The following is an 18,136-nucleotide window of genomic DNA, read 5'->3' as shown; positions in this document are numbered from 1 at the left end:
GCACCTATTCGGTGGAACCGGTTCGTCAAATCTACCGAACCGGTTAGAAGAGGTTCCACCAGTGGACCCGGAAAGCAGGCCACACCTACAGAAGAGGTTCCAAAAATTTTTGAAACCCACCACTGGTCCTTGGATATGATTATTCTACACTATCATGCTCCTATTTATAAAACCCAGTGCCTCTGTGAAAGGTAAGGATGACTACTGCGTTTGTGGTGCAATCAGAACATTGTGTGTGTTGAAGTTGTTTTAACGCAAACCAAAGATGCCTTTTAAAGAACAAGTTTACATCCTATTCTTATGCATGCCAGTGCTGTGTGTGAGGTAATTTAAGGTGGTTCTGACAAGTGTCGTCGGCATCTTCATATCCGGTCACATGGGCGGCAAGCCACTCCCATCCAGTCACATGGGCGGCAAGCCACTCCCACAAAGGAGGCCACACCCACAGAGTAGGTTCGAACAATTTTTGAAACCCACCACTGGTGTGGATGTCTCTATAGGCGTGGCACGACAAAACCGCGCTCCACTAAAGCGCGCCTGATTAAACCGCGTCGCTGACGTCATCAGCAGGGCGACAACAGCGACCGCGGAGAAAAAAGGGCGCTTTAAATAGCGCTTTGAAAGCAAGCCGATTCAAGTTAAGGTAAGGGTTAGGTTTAGGGTTAGGTTTAGGGTTAGGTTAAGGGTTAGGGTTAGGTTTAGGTTTAGGGTTAGGTTAAGGGTTAGGGTTAGGGTTAGGGTTAGGGTTAGGGTTAGGGTTAGGGTTAGGGTTAGGGTTAGGGTTAGGTTAAGGGTTAGGATTAGGGTTAGGTTTAGGGTTAGGTTTAGGATTAGGATTAGGATTAGGATTAGGTTAAGGGTTAGGGTTAGGTTTAGGGTTAGGTTTAGGGTTAGGTTAAGGGTTAGGGTTAGGGTTAGGTTTAGGGTTAGGGTTAGGTTAAGGGTTAGGTTTAGGTTTAGGTTTAGGGTTAGGTTAAGGGTTAGGTTTAGGGTTAGGTTTAGGGTTAGGTTTAGGATTAGGTTTAGGGGGGTTAGGTTTAGGGGTTAATTTTAGCTTTAGCGTTTACAGCGTGCTTTTTTCTCCACGCTGTTGTCGCGCTGTGATGATGTCAGCTACGCGGTTTCGTCGAGCGCGCTTTAGTCGAACATGGTTTTGTGGTGGAACCCTTTATAGGTGCTTGCAGTAGCATGCACAAGTGATTTCAGGCCTCGGGGTAGTTGCTGCCAGGCAGGGGAAACTTACTGGAGCAACTTGCAACCTTTCTTAAATTATCTTGATGGACCTTTACTCAATCTAAGAAGACCGCGCCTGCATTTCAGGAACCTCCCCTTTTAGCCAAGTACTTTCTGACCTTGGAGATTTGAGCACTTTCTGTAGCAGCTCCAGTGGCAGGTCCCGCAGAGATATATGGGTGCCAAGCTGTGGGACAAGGTTTACCTCCGTCCATCTTTCACAGATAGCGATCAAGGAAGGTTGCTTATACTGTTTCCAAAGTGGGAAGAAAAGGAGAAGTTAAAGAAACTCTGAACTCTAGAACCATCTTGTGGTGGAAACTGGAAATTAAACTACTGTATCTACATTTGGGAGAAGACAAAAAAAAAGAACACTCATTTCTTTTGGGATGACATTTTAACTGTTGCAAATCTAAAATGAAAGTGGAATTAATACATTTAGAATTCCACCCAGGAAGATTTGCACATCTCTGCTGAGTTTGTGCGAAGTTTCTTCACTGTGTGTGAAAAATATCTCTTGTTTTCAATTCCTAAAGATTTCGAAGAGCACCTCTACAGCCAGAGATCTGCAGGATTGTTGGCTTCCATCCTGGAGATACACCCAATTTATTTATAAACTGTTTCCAGAAACCACCTTCTTGAACAAGTAAAGAATCTGTTCATTGAACAGATGGGTGCAAGTTTCATTAAAAGCCAGTAAGACGCAATCAACTGATGAAAGGAGGAGGGGAGAAAAAAGGAAGTCGAGAAATCAGTTTGTTCCAGATCATCATCACAACAACTACACAAACATAAGCAAAGCAAAATGTGACCCGTCAAATGCGCGCCTGTCAAAAGCGCGCCAGTCAAAAGCGCGCCAACAAAACCGTGGTGAGAAACCTGCGACGTTGAAAGCGCTCCAACAAAAGAGCGCCGACAAAACTGCGCCCACAAAAGCGCGATTAGGGTTAAGGTAAGGGTTAAGGTTAGGGTTAGGGTTAGGGTTAGGGTTAGGGTTAGGGTTAGGGTTAGGGTTAGGGTTAGGGTTAGGGTTAGGGTTAGGGTTAGGGTTAGGGTTAGGGTTAGGGTTAGGGTTAAGTTTAGGGTTAGGGTTATTACGTTGTTTTCATTGTTTTTTGATGGCACGCTTTCGTCAGCGCGCATTTGTCGGCACGCTCTTGATGAGCGCGCATTTGTCAGTGAACCATATATATATGGTTACTATATATATTAGCTTACTACTTAAAAGAAAAAACCATTAAGTTGGCAGCTCACCTTGCAGCCTGCAGTATAATAGCTACAGACATTGATGGGACAGATGCTGTTTTTCATGACCTGGATGCACCTAGAGGGCAGAAAAGATTGAGCTGTAAACGAGAAGAGGGTTAAGAGGAGAACCAAAAGAAGGAAATGAGAAATACAAATTAACTCTCTAGCCTTTGGCTCTCTGTAAGTAAAACAGATGCATTTTTGCAAGCCACAGAATTTCTTTAGCCCCTGGGTGGGAAATTCCGGTGTGTGTTCTTCAGATGACCATCTTGAATCCTTTCTCTTCATACCCAGCTTAGCCTAGATCACTCTGCAGCATTTGTCCTCTCAAAGGGGCATAGCAGACTGCTGTTGCGGGGAAACAATATTTGTTTACCTCATGTTTAATTATACAATTCTCTCAGGGACAACACGGTTTGCATTTTAGTCAAATACTTTATCTCTCTGTGGGACATGTAAGGCTGCTCTCCCCTCCCGTCCCCCGTCCCTCATCCGGTCAGACAAATAAAAATGGCTCCTCTGGAGTTCTTTGTAGTTTCTTGGCAAAAAGTAGTTATTTAGAATTGCTGGCCAACTTCTCTGAATTTTTTATATAAAGGCCATTTAAGGACAAGACAGAAATGAAAGGAAATCAAAATATTCTGCTTTTAAAACAAAACTTAAGGGAAAAGAGAAGTTAACCCAAGATATCACATCAAGACAGAAATTAAACAATAATTCCTTTTTGTTCCCTTTGTTAAAATCCCCAAGCAACGGGAAAACAATGATTTATATCAAGGCAAACAGTAGCTTTATGATGGTGAGACATCCAAGTGTTTTAAAAATTTTGCCCCAATATCACGGTAGAAACCTGATACGATGTTCTTCTCCATCTGATATAATTGTTAACATTTTTTTTTCAAGACTTAATTATCCAGTCTTTCAACTATCATTCTACATCAGTGTTGACAAACCTTTTCGGCACTGTGTGCTGAAATGGGAGCGCATGCACGCATGCCAGAAACCAGAAGATCATCTTCCCTGTGCGCACATGAGCATTAGGTGACTGCTTTTCTGGTTTCCGGTGTTCCTGCATGCGTGAAGACCAGCTGGCTAGCACGCCGGAAACCAGAAGAGCAACAGGCGATGGCTCGGGTGCCCGGAGAGATTGCTCTGTGTTCCACTTCTGGCGCACGAGCCATAGGTTCACCATCACGGTTCTACACCATGAACATACTTTCAAATGTATCTTATGAAAGAGAGAAGACAGAAGAATTGTGCACCAAGTACCACTGTTGTTTCATCACAAAACCTTTTCGCATAAATGGGGAAACTCGCAAGTTTAAAATTGCCTATGAGTGCATGTTCATTCATCTTACCACTTCTCTAGCAATTTAAAGCAGAAGTTTTAAAAAAATATATTTAACTACTGATTTCTTTTTTAAGACCAGGAAGTCAATTTTGGTCAAATTTTATAAAGCACATTTAAAACTATAAACTTAGATTATTCATTCAATGTTTCCAGACAAGAAGAGAACATGATGTTGTGTTCTTACTAGGTGAGAGAGATACATTTCTACCATTTTCTCACTCTAATATTGCTTCAAAAGAGGTATGGGAATACAGGAAACTTTGCCAATGATATTTAAAACCTGATTTAGAAGTTAAGATACAAGAAGATGCAAAACTTCACTGGATCCTATTGGGTGGATTAACATAAACAAATATGCTTGATATATTATTCCACAGCAGCTTTCTCCAACCTGGAAGCCTTCAAATGTATTGGACGTCTCTTAATCACAGAAGAATTCTAGAAGCATGATCATTGGTAGTACTCCATCGCGGTAGAAGTTATGAGAGATAACTTTGAACATATTTGGAAGCCTGCAGGTTTAGTGAAGTCTGCTTTACAATATTACTAGAGAAACAATAGTTTAGATCAGGCATGGGGAATGTAGACTTCTCCTATACCGGGGTGGCGCAGTGGTTAGAATGCAGTACTGCAGCCACTTCAGCTGACTGTTAGCAGCAGTTCGGCGGTTCAAATCTCACCGGCTCAGGGTTGACTCAGCCTTCCATCCTTCCGAGGTGGGTGAAATGAGCGTGGCACGACAAAACCGCGGTCCACTAAAGCGCGCCCGATTAAAGCGCGTACCTGACGTCATCAGCAGCGCGACAAATACGACCACGGAGAAAAAAGGGCGCTTTAAAAAGCGCTTTTAAAGCAAGCCGATTCACATAAAGGTAAGGGTTAGGGTTAGGGTTAGGGTTAGGGTTAGGGTTAGGGTTAGGGTTAGGGTTAGGGTTAGGGTTAGGGTTAGGGTTAGGGTTAGGGTTAGGGTTAGGGTTAGGGTTAGGGTTAGGGTTAGGGTTAGCGTTAGGTTAAGGGTTAGGGTTAGGTTTAGGGTTACGTTAAGCGTTAGGGTTAGGTTTAGGGTTAGGTGTAAGTGTTAGGTATAGGGTTAGGTTTAGGGTTACGTTAAGCGTTAGGGTTAGGTTTAGCGTTAGGTTAAGGGTTAGGTATAGGGTTAGGTTTAGGGTTAGGTTAAGGGTTAGGCTTAGGGTTAGGTTTAGGGTTAGGTTTGGGGGGGTTAGGTTTAGATTTATGCGTTTATTTTAAGTTTACCGCTCACAGCGTGCTGTTTTCGTCGTGCTGTGATGACGTCACTTACGCGCTTTCGTCGAGCGCGCTTTAGTCTACCGCAGTTTTGTGGTGGAACCGAAATGAGGACCCAGACTGTGGGGGCGATATGCTGACTCTGTAAACAGCTTAGAGAGGGCTGAAAGCCCTATGGAGCGGTATATAAGTCTAACTGCTATTGCTATTGCTATACGGAATTCTGAAATCGTCTTCAAGATGATTCTCTGAAGAATCACTGTGATACACTTCCGGAATTTCCCACTGCGTGGCTAAAGGAATTCTGAGGCTGAAATGCATCTGATGTCTGTTTGCTTGTGAAACCTCAGCCTGGTGAAGGTGCTGGCCTAGAAACCAAGACACCAGTCCTGCTTTAGACACAAAAGCCAGTCAGTTTTGCCGTACCCCCAAAAATCAGCTGGGTGAGATTTTGGACCAGTCACTCTCTCAGCCCAACATTCCTCACAAGGTTTTTTATTGTGGGGAAAACAGGAAGATAAAGAAGTACAGTACTGTGTATGTTTGTTCCCTTCAGTTATTTATAAAATAATAAAGTGGGATAAAAATCAAATAAATAAGTAAGTAAGTAAGTAAGTAAGTAAGTAAGTAAGTAAGTAAGTAAATAAAATTGCTGAATTTCTCTTTATCTTCTGTGCTGGTAGATAAAGTTCATCAAAGAGGCAACAGGTTTCCAATTCCTGACCTAATTACCCTTGGCATTTAAATATAAATATAGTTTAAAACTACATGGCCCTACATGGTATCGGACCTGGGTACTTGAGAGACCGCCTGCTGCCAATTACCTCCCTTCGACCAATCAGATCCCACAGATTAGGCCTCCTCCAGATACCATCAGCTAGCCAATGTTCGACTGTCGACCCCCGGGGGAGGGCCTTTTCTGTGGCTGCTCCGGCCCTCTGGAACGATCTCCCCATGGAGATCCAGACCCTCACCACCCTTCAGGCTTTCTGCAAAGCCATCAAGACCTGGCTGTTCCGGCAGGCCTGGGGCTGATGAGTTCCCAGCCCCACTTGAATTGTTGCGATTGTTGTGTAGTTTTTAATCTGTCTTTTGTATTCTGTTTGTGTCTTGCTCGTTTTTGTATTGCCCCCTCCCCATGTGTTTGTTCGGTTCCACCACAAAACCGCGGAGGACAAAATCGCGCTCGACGAAAGCGTGCATTTGACGTCACCACAGCGCGACGAAAACATCGCGCTGTGATCGAAAAATGTAAAAATAAAGCAAAAACCTTACCCTAACCCCCCCAAACCTAACCCTAAACCTAACCCTAAACCTAACCCTTAATCTAACCCTAAATCTAACCCTAAACCTAACCGTTAACGTAACGCTAAACCTAACGCTAACCCTTAACCTAACGCTAAACGTAACCCTAACGCTCTAAACCTAACCCTAACCCTTAACCTAACCCTAACCCTAACCCTAAACCTAACCCTTACCTTTATGTGAATCGGCTTGCTTTAATTTTAATTTTATTTCAATTTTTAATTTTTTTCGTCACGCTGTGATGACGTCACATGCGCGCTTTCGTCGAGCGCGATTTTGTCCTCCGCGGTTTTGACGGGTCACGGTTTGTTCGCGGCCCTGAGTCCCCCCGGGAATAGGGCAGCATACAAGTATAATAAATACAATAAATAAAATACAAATACAAAACACAGTTTTGGGATAAACTTTGGCAGATGAAAGCTGACACTCCACTCAGAACATTTTTTTGTAATAAGAGGAGTTCCATGGCATAACTCACTCCCCAAATCTCAAGCAAATTGTATTATGGTATGTTATAATCTACTTACTTTAGGAAAAGGCTAGGGAACTGTAACACTTCTGCGGCCGCCAGAATTCCTAGAACATCTTCTTCATTCACTTCTGATTCAGAATTGTACATGTACTTGAGGGCAACAGCAAAGGCTTCATCACATCAACAGAATATGCCAATAAACATGTGGTTACAAATATAATAAGATGTCAGCATCGCTCCTGGACATAATATTCATTCAGATTACTATAAAATGTCTGTGGAAATTCTCAATCACCCACATCATAGTTGTCTTAGAAGTGCTTTTTTCCCCCCCACCCCCCTTCAAAAGGCAACAGGATTCTCTTTAAAACGCCACTACTAACTTAACAGTTGCAGTGATCCACTTAACGACTGGCACAAGAAAGGTCATAAAATGCTCACTTAGCAATTGCCTCATTTAACAACAAAAGTTTTAGGCTCAGTTGTGATCGGAAGTTGAGGACTACCTGTATTTATTATTATTTTTTAAAGTCAGTTTTAAAAGACCCTAGAACAGTGATGATGAACTTTGTTTGGCTCCCGTGCCAAAAGCGGGAGAGCACAGGGAGGTCATGTGCTGGTGCGCCACACCCATAATGCTGTGCGCATAACCACCACCACCCCTGCTTTTGCCGTGGTTTTTTCACCCTCCCCAGGCTCCAGAGGCTTCCTAGCACCCTGTGGAGGGCGAAAACAGCCTCCCCCGCCCCGCCCTCCAGAGGCCTCAGGAGTTTCCCTAAAGCCTCCGGAGGGTGAAAAATGGACCTACGGGGAACCCGGAAGTCATCATTCCTGAACTTCTGGGTTCTCCATAGGTCCATTTTTTACCTTCCGGAGCATTCAGGGGCCTTCAAGAGGCTTCTCTGAAGGCTCCGGAGGGAGAAAAACGGCCCTATGCCTGCCATAGGTTCGCCATCACAGCCCTAGAAGATGAAGTGGGAAAAGATTTAAAAATTACTAACCAGTATTGGTAGTATAATGTGAGATATAATCTTTTCCCTGATAGTGGCCTGTGAAACACATTAGCAAAGCAATAGCAATAGCAGTTAGACTTATATACCGCTTCATAGGGATTTCAGCCCTCTCTAAGCGGTTTACAGAGTCAGCATATTGCCCCCAACAATCCGGGTTCTCATTTTACCCACCTCGGAAGGATGGAAGGCTGAGTCAACCCTGAGCCGGTGAGATTTGAACAGCCGAACTGCAGTCAGCTGAAGTAGCCTGCAGTGCTGCACTCTAACCACTGCGCCACCTCGGCTCTTAATGGCAAACCGTCAATTTATAGAGTAAGATAGTTTGCATTACCAAACCGGGTGACATCTTCATCACTAATCTTCAGAGCAATATTGACTTTTGGCAATTTTTCCTTCTGTTGGCAGACTTCATCATGCTTATGACCAAGTAGTAGGCAGCATTTATAACAACGGGTTCCTGCCCAAAACATTGGAAACACAGAAAATATGACACTATAAAAAGGCAGCATATTCAAGGCAATGGTAAATAAAGAAAAATGTCTAAATCATTTATTTTTCATTAATCTATTTTTCTGGCTAATATAACAACATACCAATACTACATATTAATATACTAGTTCAAAGAATGAAACATTTTTCTAAGATTTTGTATCTTAGAACATCTTGATTCCTCATATAGAAGAGGGTGAAATGTAAAAATACTATAGGAAAATAGCAACTCTAATTTTACTCTCTGATTCCAGCTGGAAAATATGACTATAGATTTATGACTTGGAGTCAGTAAGTATCCATGAAATTTTCTGGCTGTAAACCATTGTGAATCCAGTAAAATAGAAGATGCCATATATTAAGACCTCAGTGTCTTAAACACTTCTATAGGCATATAAAAATAAATTTTGGAACATCTACCAATACCTTTTTTAGATTTCAATATACTTCTTGTGTTTGGGGAGTAGCTATCCTGTACAGCTTCAGCAAGAAGTTGTGAAAGGACATGGGATTTAAATAAATACATTCGATGAAGTTCCCATTCATAGCCCAAACAGTCCAAAGTTACATCTGAAGAGAAAGATGGAACCTAGTTAAAAGCCATAGTTAGTTCTCTGGAGATCAAAAATCAGTCATGCAGCTTATGTATCTCCATTCAGACGGCTTACCCGGTTCCATGCCTTCTGTGATCTTCTGTGTATAACAAAAAAGCATCTGATTGGGCAATCTTTGGCGGGAGAATGTCCTTAGTGGGAAAAAATGCACTTATTTTAATTAAAAGCCATAATCTATATAATGCACTGTAAATTAAATTTCCCAAACCAGAGGAATCAGGATTGCAATTATGGGGGTCATGCTGGCAGGAAATTTATAAGATACATCCCCAACACATCTGGAAGATTGGACAAGTGAAAAATAGTAATATTTTGATCTGAGCTTAAATTACCCGTACAATGCAGTAATAATTACTAAGCATAAAGTGACCTGTGTAAATGTCTCTGGATATGAGGAAGTCAGCCCTACGAGTAGTAAGATTATAGGAGAGTGCAGTAGCAGTCGGCTAAATATATATAAAAGAGCCGAGGTGGCGCAGTGGGTAGAGTGCAGTACTGCAGCCACTTCAGCTGACTGTTAGCTGCAGTTCGGCGGTTCAAATCTCACCGGCTCAAGGTTGACTCAGCCTTCCATCCTTCCGAGGTGGGTGAAATGAGGACCCAGACTGTGGGGGCAATATGCTGGCTCTGTAAACCGCTTAGAGAGGCCTGAAAGCCCTATGAAGCGGTATATAAGTCTAACTGCTATTGCTATTGCTATTGCTATCAATGTCTGTAACTTAATGTGCATCTAACATATACTATATACATAATAAACTGATTTTCCATCTTTGTTTCCCCCAGTCAATGAGAACCAATGCTAGGCTTACTTTGAAACGAACCCAGCAACTAATGATAATTTTCCATATACAGTTGCATATTGTTCAGCCAAATGCATGTAGTATGTAAATGTATAATGATGTATGTAGATGCCATTATGTGGTTTGCGGGACATCTTTTACATGGGTGATGGACATGCATCAGTGTTTTTCAAACTTGGCAACTTTAACATGTATGGATTTCAATCCCAAGAGTTCTTTGAAATCCACACATCTTAAAGTTGCCAAGTTTGAAAAACACTGACATATGAAATTTTCCCAACTTTCTTCTGTCCATGTTTCAAATTTCAAAACGCCTATTTAGAAGAAGCAGAAGTTTGGAAATGTTTAGCAATATATTATCTATATAAGTAGGAAGTATATTCTTACTACTAAGCATAATGGAACCATAATTGTTAGTTGCTTGCATATGTTACATTATCTTCTTCAGCATCTATAAGCCAGAGATAAGCTATTAATACTTTCCACATTGAAGCATTTGGTGCAATGTTACACAAATAACTACTTCTGGATCTTACCTGGGTTTGGGTTTGATTTCGGGACACATATGTGACAAAGATTGGTCACTAAATTCATCAAGAAGTTCTGCACCTGTTTTCCAGGACCCGAATTCTTCCCCCAGAGGCACAGGGTTATCAACTGGACAGTTGGGGGAAAAATGCAAGGAAGCATGTTAGTGATTATAAGGTAGCACCAATATTTACTGTATGTGCCATTAATTCAACCGTATGAACTGAAAGAGAGAGAGAGAGCCTTGTGTTTCTTCAACATTATACCATTCTCTTTGCTAATGGAATACTTAAGTTTGCCTGCAGATAGCTAGGCTGAATGCCTGAAAATTGGTGAGAATGGATGGATTTTTACAACACAATGAACCGTGAACGAGCCAACCACATTGTATCTCTGTATAACATATAAACTCAGGCCATGCAGATAGTTTATGGTTCTCTTTGTTTCTGGTCAACCCAGAAAATTGGCTTGGTCATTTAATTACTTTTGATTGTAATTACATTTTATCATTTTCTAGAAATATGTGTGTGATTACCAGACGAATGGACCAACAATTAAAAATGCAACAATCACAACAAACATCTGTTACCGGTCAAGATGCTACAGGTACCAGCTTAGAAGCAGTGGGAAGAGCCAGACCAAAGGTTAAATTCCAGGATGTTCAGATGGCTCTAAAAAAGCTTCAGGGAGCCAAAGATGACAACTAAGTTCCTAACATGGAACGTCAATGGATTAAACTCTCCACAGAAAAGAAAGAAAATAAATCACTATCTTAAACAGTTCAAGAATGATGTAATTTGTTTGCAAGAAACTCACATTAGATCAACTGATCAAAAATATCTGATTAATACAAGATAGTTTTATAGCTTTTAATGTTGTAAGCCGCCCAGAGTTCCTACAAGCCAGGATGGGCAGCAAATAAATCTGATATATTATGTTGGTCCCCCACTTGACATGCAACTCAAGGAAGTATACAATTTAAATGACAAATATTCCTACACAAACTATAGACAATCACAAAGCAAGCAGTTCAACAAAACAACAGATCTTGACAGGTTCACAAGACCTTCTGATCCAACACCTGGGGTGAGGTGGGGGGACAACCAGCACCTTACATAAGTCAGGAAAGCAGGATCAGGGCCATCTCAATTTCCAGGAGAAATTCTGTTTTATAGGGCAGGAATTTGACATTGTTAACTGAATACACAATGATCAAAGTGAGTTATCTGAACAAGGCCATGAGGACTGATCTGGAGATGTGATCCCTGTTTTCCACCTCATTTCAAATCCTTGTGTAGTCAAGCAAACATCCCTAGTTCCCCAGAATACTTTATTTCTGTAATCCTTATTGTTCCTAGTAATTATGGGAATGTATATCTATAATCTGTATGTAAGAGAACAAATGACAGTAAAAATATATAGCATAATATAGGTAAATAATAGCTGGTCATAAGTAGCTAAGTTTAAATAAATAAATAAATGTACATACAAATGGATAACGAACAAGGAGATTATGAATGAAAGATAGAAAGATAGATAGTAGGGAAAACACTAACTGCAAAGAAACCGATTCGGAACTGCGGTATGATATACGATGGAACTTATTGTTCCTATGTTGTTTTTAAGTTATGTGTTTGTTTTTGTTGATGTGTTTATGTGTTTAAAATAAAATAAAAATTTATCACCGGAAAAAAAAAAGTGAGTTAGGACCAGTTTTCACACAGATGACCGTTGCAGCAGGCCTAAAGTCATGCGATCAGACTTCAGGAACTTGGCAACTGGCATGTTTTTACAACAATTGCAGTATCCCAGGTCATGTGAATCTCATTTGCAACCTCTCCAGCCAGCTTTCAACCAGTCAAGGGGGGAAGCCAAATTTGCTAACAAAACACATGTTTTGCTTAACACCACATTTATTCGGTTCCACCACAAAACCGCGTTCGACTAAAGCGCGCTCGACAAAACCGCGTACCTGACGTCATTACAGCGCGACAAAAAAGCACACTGTGAGCGCTAAAGCTAAAATTAACCCCTAAACCTAAACCTAACCCTCCGAAACCTAACCCTAAACCTAACCCTAAACCTAACCCTTAACCTAACCCTAAACCTAACCCTAAACCTAACCCTTAACCTAACGCTAAACCTAACGCTAACCCTTAATCTAACGCTAAACCTAACCCTAACGCTTAACCTAACCCTAAACCCAACCCTAACCCTTAACCTAACCCTAACCCTAATCCTAAACCTAACCCTTACCTTAACGTGAATCGGCTTGCTTTCAAAGCGCTTTTTAAAGCGCCCTTTTTTCTCCGCGGTCGCTGTTGTCGCACTGCTGATGACATCAGCGACGCGCTTTAATCGGGCGCGCTTTAGTGGACCGTGGTTTTGTCGTGCCACGATTTATTCACTTAACAACCATAGCAAAAAGATGGTAAAACAGGGCATGACTCACTTACCACCTTGCTTAGCAACCGAAATTTTGGGCTCAATTCTAGGCGTAACTCAAGGACTACCTGTATATGTTTTACTTCTCTCCTTCACATAGTATTTGAATCCATGCATCGTAACTTGTTAGCAAATGAAGGCTAAAAACAAATGCAATTCTTATTGTAGAATCTGAACCCAGCCAGTATTTCTGGTTATCACCTTACCTGTTACTATTCTCATCAAGTCCTTATGGAAACCCTCTTGTTTCGCTTTATCGCTCTGTGAAATTCCTAGTAAGTCACAGGGTGAACTGAATGGAAATTGCCAGCGATTGGTGGGTCCTGCTTGATTGCGGAAGAAACGTGGCTTCACGGGTCCTGAAATCTTATACAAAAGCAATTTTAGCCCATTACCCCCTCAGCATTTTATCTAAAGAATTGAATTGAATTGAATTGAATTTATTGCACTTATATGCCGCCCTTTTCCCCGAAGGGGACTCAGGGCGGCTCACAATCCAAGTCAGGGAAGGGGATACAGATAAGGGATAAAAAGACGAACAAAACAATACACAATTTAAAAACACACAACCACTATGCCATTCGAGGAGGGGGACAAAAGCTCTTTAGCCCCAGGCCTGTCAGAACAGCCAGGTTTTAAGGGCTTTGCGGAAGGCCTGGAGGGTGGTGAGGGTTCGAATCTCCACGGGGAGCTCGTTCCAGAGGGCCGGAGCAGCCACAGAGAAGGCTCTCCTCCGGGTAGTCGCCAGCCGGCATTGGCTGGCGGATGGAATTCGGAGGAGGCCTAATCTGTGGGATCTAATCGGTCTATTGGAGGTAATTGGCAGCAGGAGAAGAGATTGATTGTCTGCTCTATCGAGAAAATAATTAGGCGAATTTCAGATTTGCTATAATTCGGCTACATGGTTAGGTCCTAGAAATAAAATAGTGTGTTGCTTCTTGCCTTTATTCTATTATTTTCTTTAGATAAACTAGTTGTCTGCCTTGGAAACAAGTTGCTGGATTAAGGAGCATTCAGATATCACAGCCTACTTCCCCTGTCCCTCATTTCAGCCATGACAGATGGAGATAATGACAGTTGTAGGGAAATTGTTCTTTCACTGAAGAATAATTGAAAGTGAATTCTTTAGAATATTGTTAAATACTGTTATGTAGAATGGCTTACATAATAACACATCCTCCCTCTCGCTCTAAAGCAAAAGGAAAATGAAATCTGAGCCACAAAATTCTCAGTGATAATTTTTGTGAAGATGGGCGGGTGAAAGGCATTGGGAGGCTTTTGTGAAGCAATAAAGATACATCTTGGCAATGTGGTTTAGCTGTAAAGATTTGCAGCATTTTCTGAAGTACCAGAGGTGGGTTCCTACCAGTTCGCACCTATTCGGTAGAACCGGTTCGTCAAATCTACCGAACCGGTTAGAAGAGGTTCCACCAGTGGACCCGGAAAGCAGGCCACGTCTACAGAAGAGCTTCCAAAAGTTTTTGAAACCCACCACTGGTCCTTGGATAGGATTATTCTACACTATCATGCTCATATTTATAAAACTCAGTGCCTCTGTGAAAGGTAAGGATGACTACTGCGTTTGTGGTGCAATCAGAACATTGCGTGTGTTGAAGTTGTTTTAACGCAAACCAAAGATGCCTTTTAAAAACCAACTTTACATCCTATTCTTATGCATGCCAGGGCTGTGTGTGAGGTAATTTAAGGTGGTTCTGACACGTGTCGTTGGCATCTTCATATCCGGTCACATGGGCGGCAAGCCACTCCCATCCGGTCACATGGGTGGCAAGCCACTCCCACAAAGGAGGCCACACCCACAGAGTAGGTTCGAACAATTTTTGAAACCCACCACTGGTCCTTGGATATGATTATTCTACACTATCATGCTCATATTTATAAAACTCAGTGCCTCTGTGAAAGGTAAGGGTGACTACTGCATTTGTGGTGCAATCAGAACGTTGCGTGTGTTGAAGGTGTTTTAACGCAAACCAAAGATGCCTTTTAAAAACCAACTTTACATCCTATTCTTATGCATGCCAGTGCTGTGTGTGAGGTAATTTAAGGTGGTTCTGACAAGTGTCGTCGGCATCTTCATATCCGGTCACATGGGCGGCAAGCCACTCCCATCCGGTCACATGGGCGGCAAGCCACTCCCATCCGGTCACATGGGCGGCAAGCCACTCCCACAAAGGAGGCCACACCCACAGAGTAGGTTCGAACAATTTTTGAAACCCACCACTGGAAGGTACCCAGTTTAGGTGATCCCTTTTGGCATGATTATGTTTTCCCCCTAATCCATCAGACTGGAAATAGATCATATGAGGAATGAGGCTATAAAGTTCTAATTAACAGTTGTTAGAAGGTAGGTTGGCAATACAACACAACATTCCAATAAATACCTCTAATTTCGAATGAGAAATATATCTATATCTATATCTATATCTATATCTATATCTAATCTATATCTATATCTATATCTATATCTATATCTATATCTATATCTATATCTATCTATCTATCTATCTATCTATCTATCTATCTATCTATCTATCTATCTATCTATCTATCTATCTATCTATCTATCTATATATGTTATCTTTATGCTGATTAAAGGGAGACTAGTATAGATCTATTTCAAGCTATTTAGCTCTCATCAGCTAGCCATACCCTTGCTGGGAATCGAACCTGTGCTCTATTGCCTCTTAGGCAGATGTGTTAACCATTGAGCTACAGAGCTCGACTCCTTATCAGCCAGGCCCCAGGGTGAAAGGTATATATTTAAGGTCTCTTGTGACGAGCCGAAGGACAGAGAATGGAAGTGTGACCTTCCTCCCATATTTGGGCATACCAGGGGTTGTGACTTTAAATATATATATATATAGCAATTTATGGCAGTAACACCCTTAACCATTTTCTTGAGCTTCTTTATCCAAAAGGCAAGAGGCTTGTCTCTTTTGTAAAATCAGGACAGTTCCCATCTGTTTCATTATTATTTCTTTTGTCGGTGTGAAATATAATACTTGCAGGATTATCTGGGATGTTCATTTCAAACACATGCTGGTACCTTCCCTTATGTTGTTTGAGCTTTGCCTGCTATGTGCATTCCAGTTCTTAACAGGGAAGAGTCAACTATAAAATATTACTAACCTATGCAGCTGTGTGTGGGAAGTTAACAAAAAGTTCATTTAGAAGGAGAAATAAATAGGGAGGAACAAAGTACAACTTGATGGAAGGCGAGATGAGAAAAACTGGTTCATATATCGTGCTAGCCATAATATGATTTATTTTTGGCTAAGCATATTGTCTGAACCCAGCAACTGTGATTTATTAAAGTAAAAATAGTTGGGCAACCATGGCTTAATATTATATCATTAACAGGGACGTGCAGTCAGGGGAGGCAGAGCCTCACCACTGTCATCATGAAAAGAAAAAGAAATGTAAAAGGAAAAAGGCTGAGCTAGTTGCCACCAGAGTCACAGTGGATGACTCTGCTTAGTGCTTAACTGTTTAAAAAAGCCTCTTAAAAAGCGCCCTCTACAGGAGGAGGCGGGAGAACGAGGTGCCTCATCTAGTCCGAGAAGAAAAAGAATGAAGGAAAACTTTTTTGCAAAGGAGAAAAACAAATGCTGTCGCTTTAAATCGGAATTGAGCATGCCTGGCTGTGGAATTCTGGGAGTTGAAGTCCACAAGTCTAAAAAAAATTGAAACCGACCACTGTGTCAGTGCCTCACCAGCCATAAACCTCACCGCACGTCACTGATCGTTAATGTGGTCACTTTTCTCAGTGACAAGAAACAAAGTCAAGGAATACAATGGACAAAACACACAAAAACTAAAGTTACAAGTGAAAGAAACAGGATTTCATGAATATCTCATCCTGAATGTAAAGCAAAAGGTTCTGTAATGTTGAAGGAATAGAGCTTGAAATGCAGGGAATCTATAAATCAAGGAATTGAGGACTGGGAGCAAAACGATGGTGTAATGAAGAAGTATGGCAAAACTCTACTTCCAATAGAGTAGTTAACTGAGGCACATACACTTGCAGCTTAGCTTTTGAAATAATATAGTACCACCTTTAGTTCATGTAAAATGATTGTGCAAATATCAGTGACGTGTGGTAAGGTTTATGGCTGGTGAGGCAGCAATTTTTTTAGACTTGTGGACTTCAACTCTCAGAATTCCACAGCCAGGCGTGTTCAGTTCCGATTTAAAGCGACAGCATTTGTTTTTCTCCTTTGCTAAATAAGTTTCCTTCTTTCTTTTTCTTCTCCCTTCCCCTCCTTCCTCCCTCTCTCAAACACACACACACAAAACACACACACAAAGTTGCACCAGGAGGATGAAGTTTGAATTCCTCCCCCTCCCTCCGACCCACACGTACCTTTTCCAGCTGTTTCAGAGAGGATTTCAACTCTGCTCTTGCCTGTCATCATGAAAAGAAAAAAAAAATGTAAAAGGAAAAAAGCAAGAGCTGAGGTCAGGCTGGGCTAGTTGCTGCCAGAGTCACTGTGGATGACTCTGCTTAACTGTTTAAAAAAAGCCTCTAAAAAGCACCCTCTACAGGAGGAGGCAAGAGAACCAAGTGCCTCATCTACGTCAGGAATTTTTTGGCTTTTAACCCTTGCTTAACTCTGCTCGAGTGATCATAAAAAGTTAGACTAGATGAGGCACGTCGTTCTCCTTCCGCCTCCTGTAGAGGGTGCTTTTTTAGAGGCTTTTTTAAACAGTTAAGCACTAAGCAGAGTCATCCATGGTGACTCTGGCAGCAACTAGCTCAGCCTGACCTCAGCTCTTGCCTTTTTCCTTTTACATTTCTTTTCTTTTCATGATGACAGTGGTGAGGCTCTGCTTTCCCTGCCTCCCCTTACTGCACGTCCCTGCTAAATATGATAAGGTTTTAAAATCTGAACCAAGAAACCCAGATAACCTCTGGATGGTACCATATACACAATTGCACTATGGCCTGTACACTTCAGTTTATGGCTCTAACGGAAGAATCTCAGGTAAGTAAGGGATCATGACTGTTTCTAACAGTCCAGGTAAGGTATTCCTAAGAAATGAGTAATTGGATTGGATTGGATTGGATTTATTACATTTATATGCCGCCCTTTTCCTCGAAGGGGACTCAGGGCGGCTCACAATTCAATCAGGGAAGGAGGTACAGACAGGGGGATAAAAAAGACAAGACATAACAATACAAAATTTAAAAACACACAACAACCATACCATTCGAGAAGGGGGGCAAAAACTCTTTAGCCCCAGGCCTGTCGGAACAGCCAGGTTTTAAGGGCTTTGTGGAAGGCCTGGAGGGTGGTGAGGGTTCGAATCTCCACGGGGAGTTCGTTCCAGAGGGTCGGAGCAGCCACAGAGAAGGCTCTCCTCCGGGTGGTCGC

At 41.8% G+C, this 18,136-nt stretch overlaps 1 protein-coding gene across 1 annotated transcript in view; it reads right to left on the bottom strand.

Annotated features, from left to right (window-relative positions):
- Positions 1-18,136, bottom strand: part of BTBD16 (BTB domain containing 16) — a 59,085-nt gene that overhangs the window by 34,300 nt on the left and 6,649 nt on the right. Inside the window, exons 3-10 of the mRNA XM_087725015.1 lie at positions 12,950-13,109; positions 10,307-10,427; positions 9,025-9,101; positions 8,804-8,926; positions 8,199-8,324; positions 6,910-7,024; positions 2,488-2,557; positions 1,353-1,483 (exon numbers count right to left, since the gene is read on the bottom strand). Coding sequence (XP_087581141.1) covers positions 1,353-1,483; positions 2,488-2,557; positions 6,910-7,024; positions 8,199-8,324; positions 8,804-8,926; positions 9,025-9,101; positions 10,307-10,427; positions 12,950-13,109 — 923 coding nt within the window. The remainder of the gene's footprint in view (positions 1-1,352; positions 1,484-2,487; positions 2,558-6,909; positions 7,025-8,198; positions 8,325-8,803; positions 8,927-9,024; positions 9,102-10,306; positions 10,428-12,949; positions 13,110-18,136) is intronic.

The sequence above is a fragment of the Thamnophis sirtalis genome, unplaced genomic scaffold, assembly GCF_051295495.1.
Source record: "Thamnophis sirtalis isolate CommonGarterSnake01/CBP01778 unplaced genomic scaffold, rThaSir2_p1.2 scaffold_11, whole genome shotgun sequence".
In the NCBI taxonomy this organism is placed as follows: Eukaryota; Metazoa; Chordata; class Lepidosauria; order Squamata; family Natricidae; genus Thamnophis; species Thamnophis sirtalis.
Note: the sequence above shows the minus strand (reverse complement) of the source record. Positions and strands in the feature narration are given on the sequence as shown.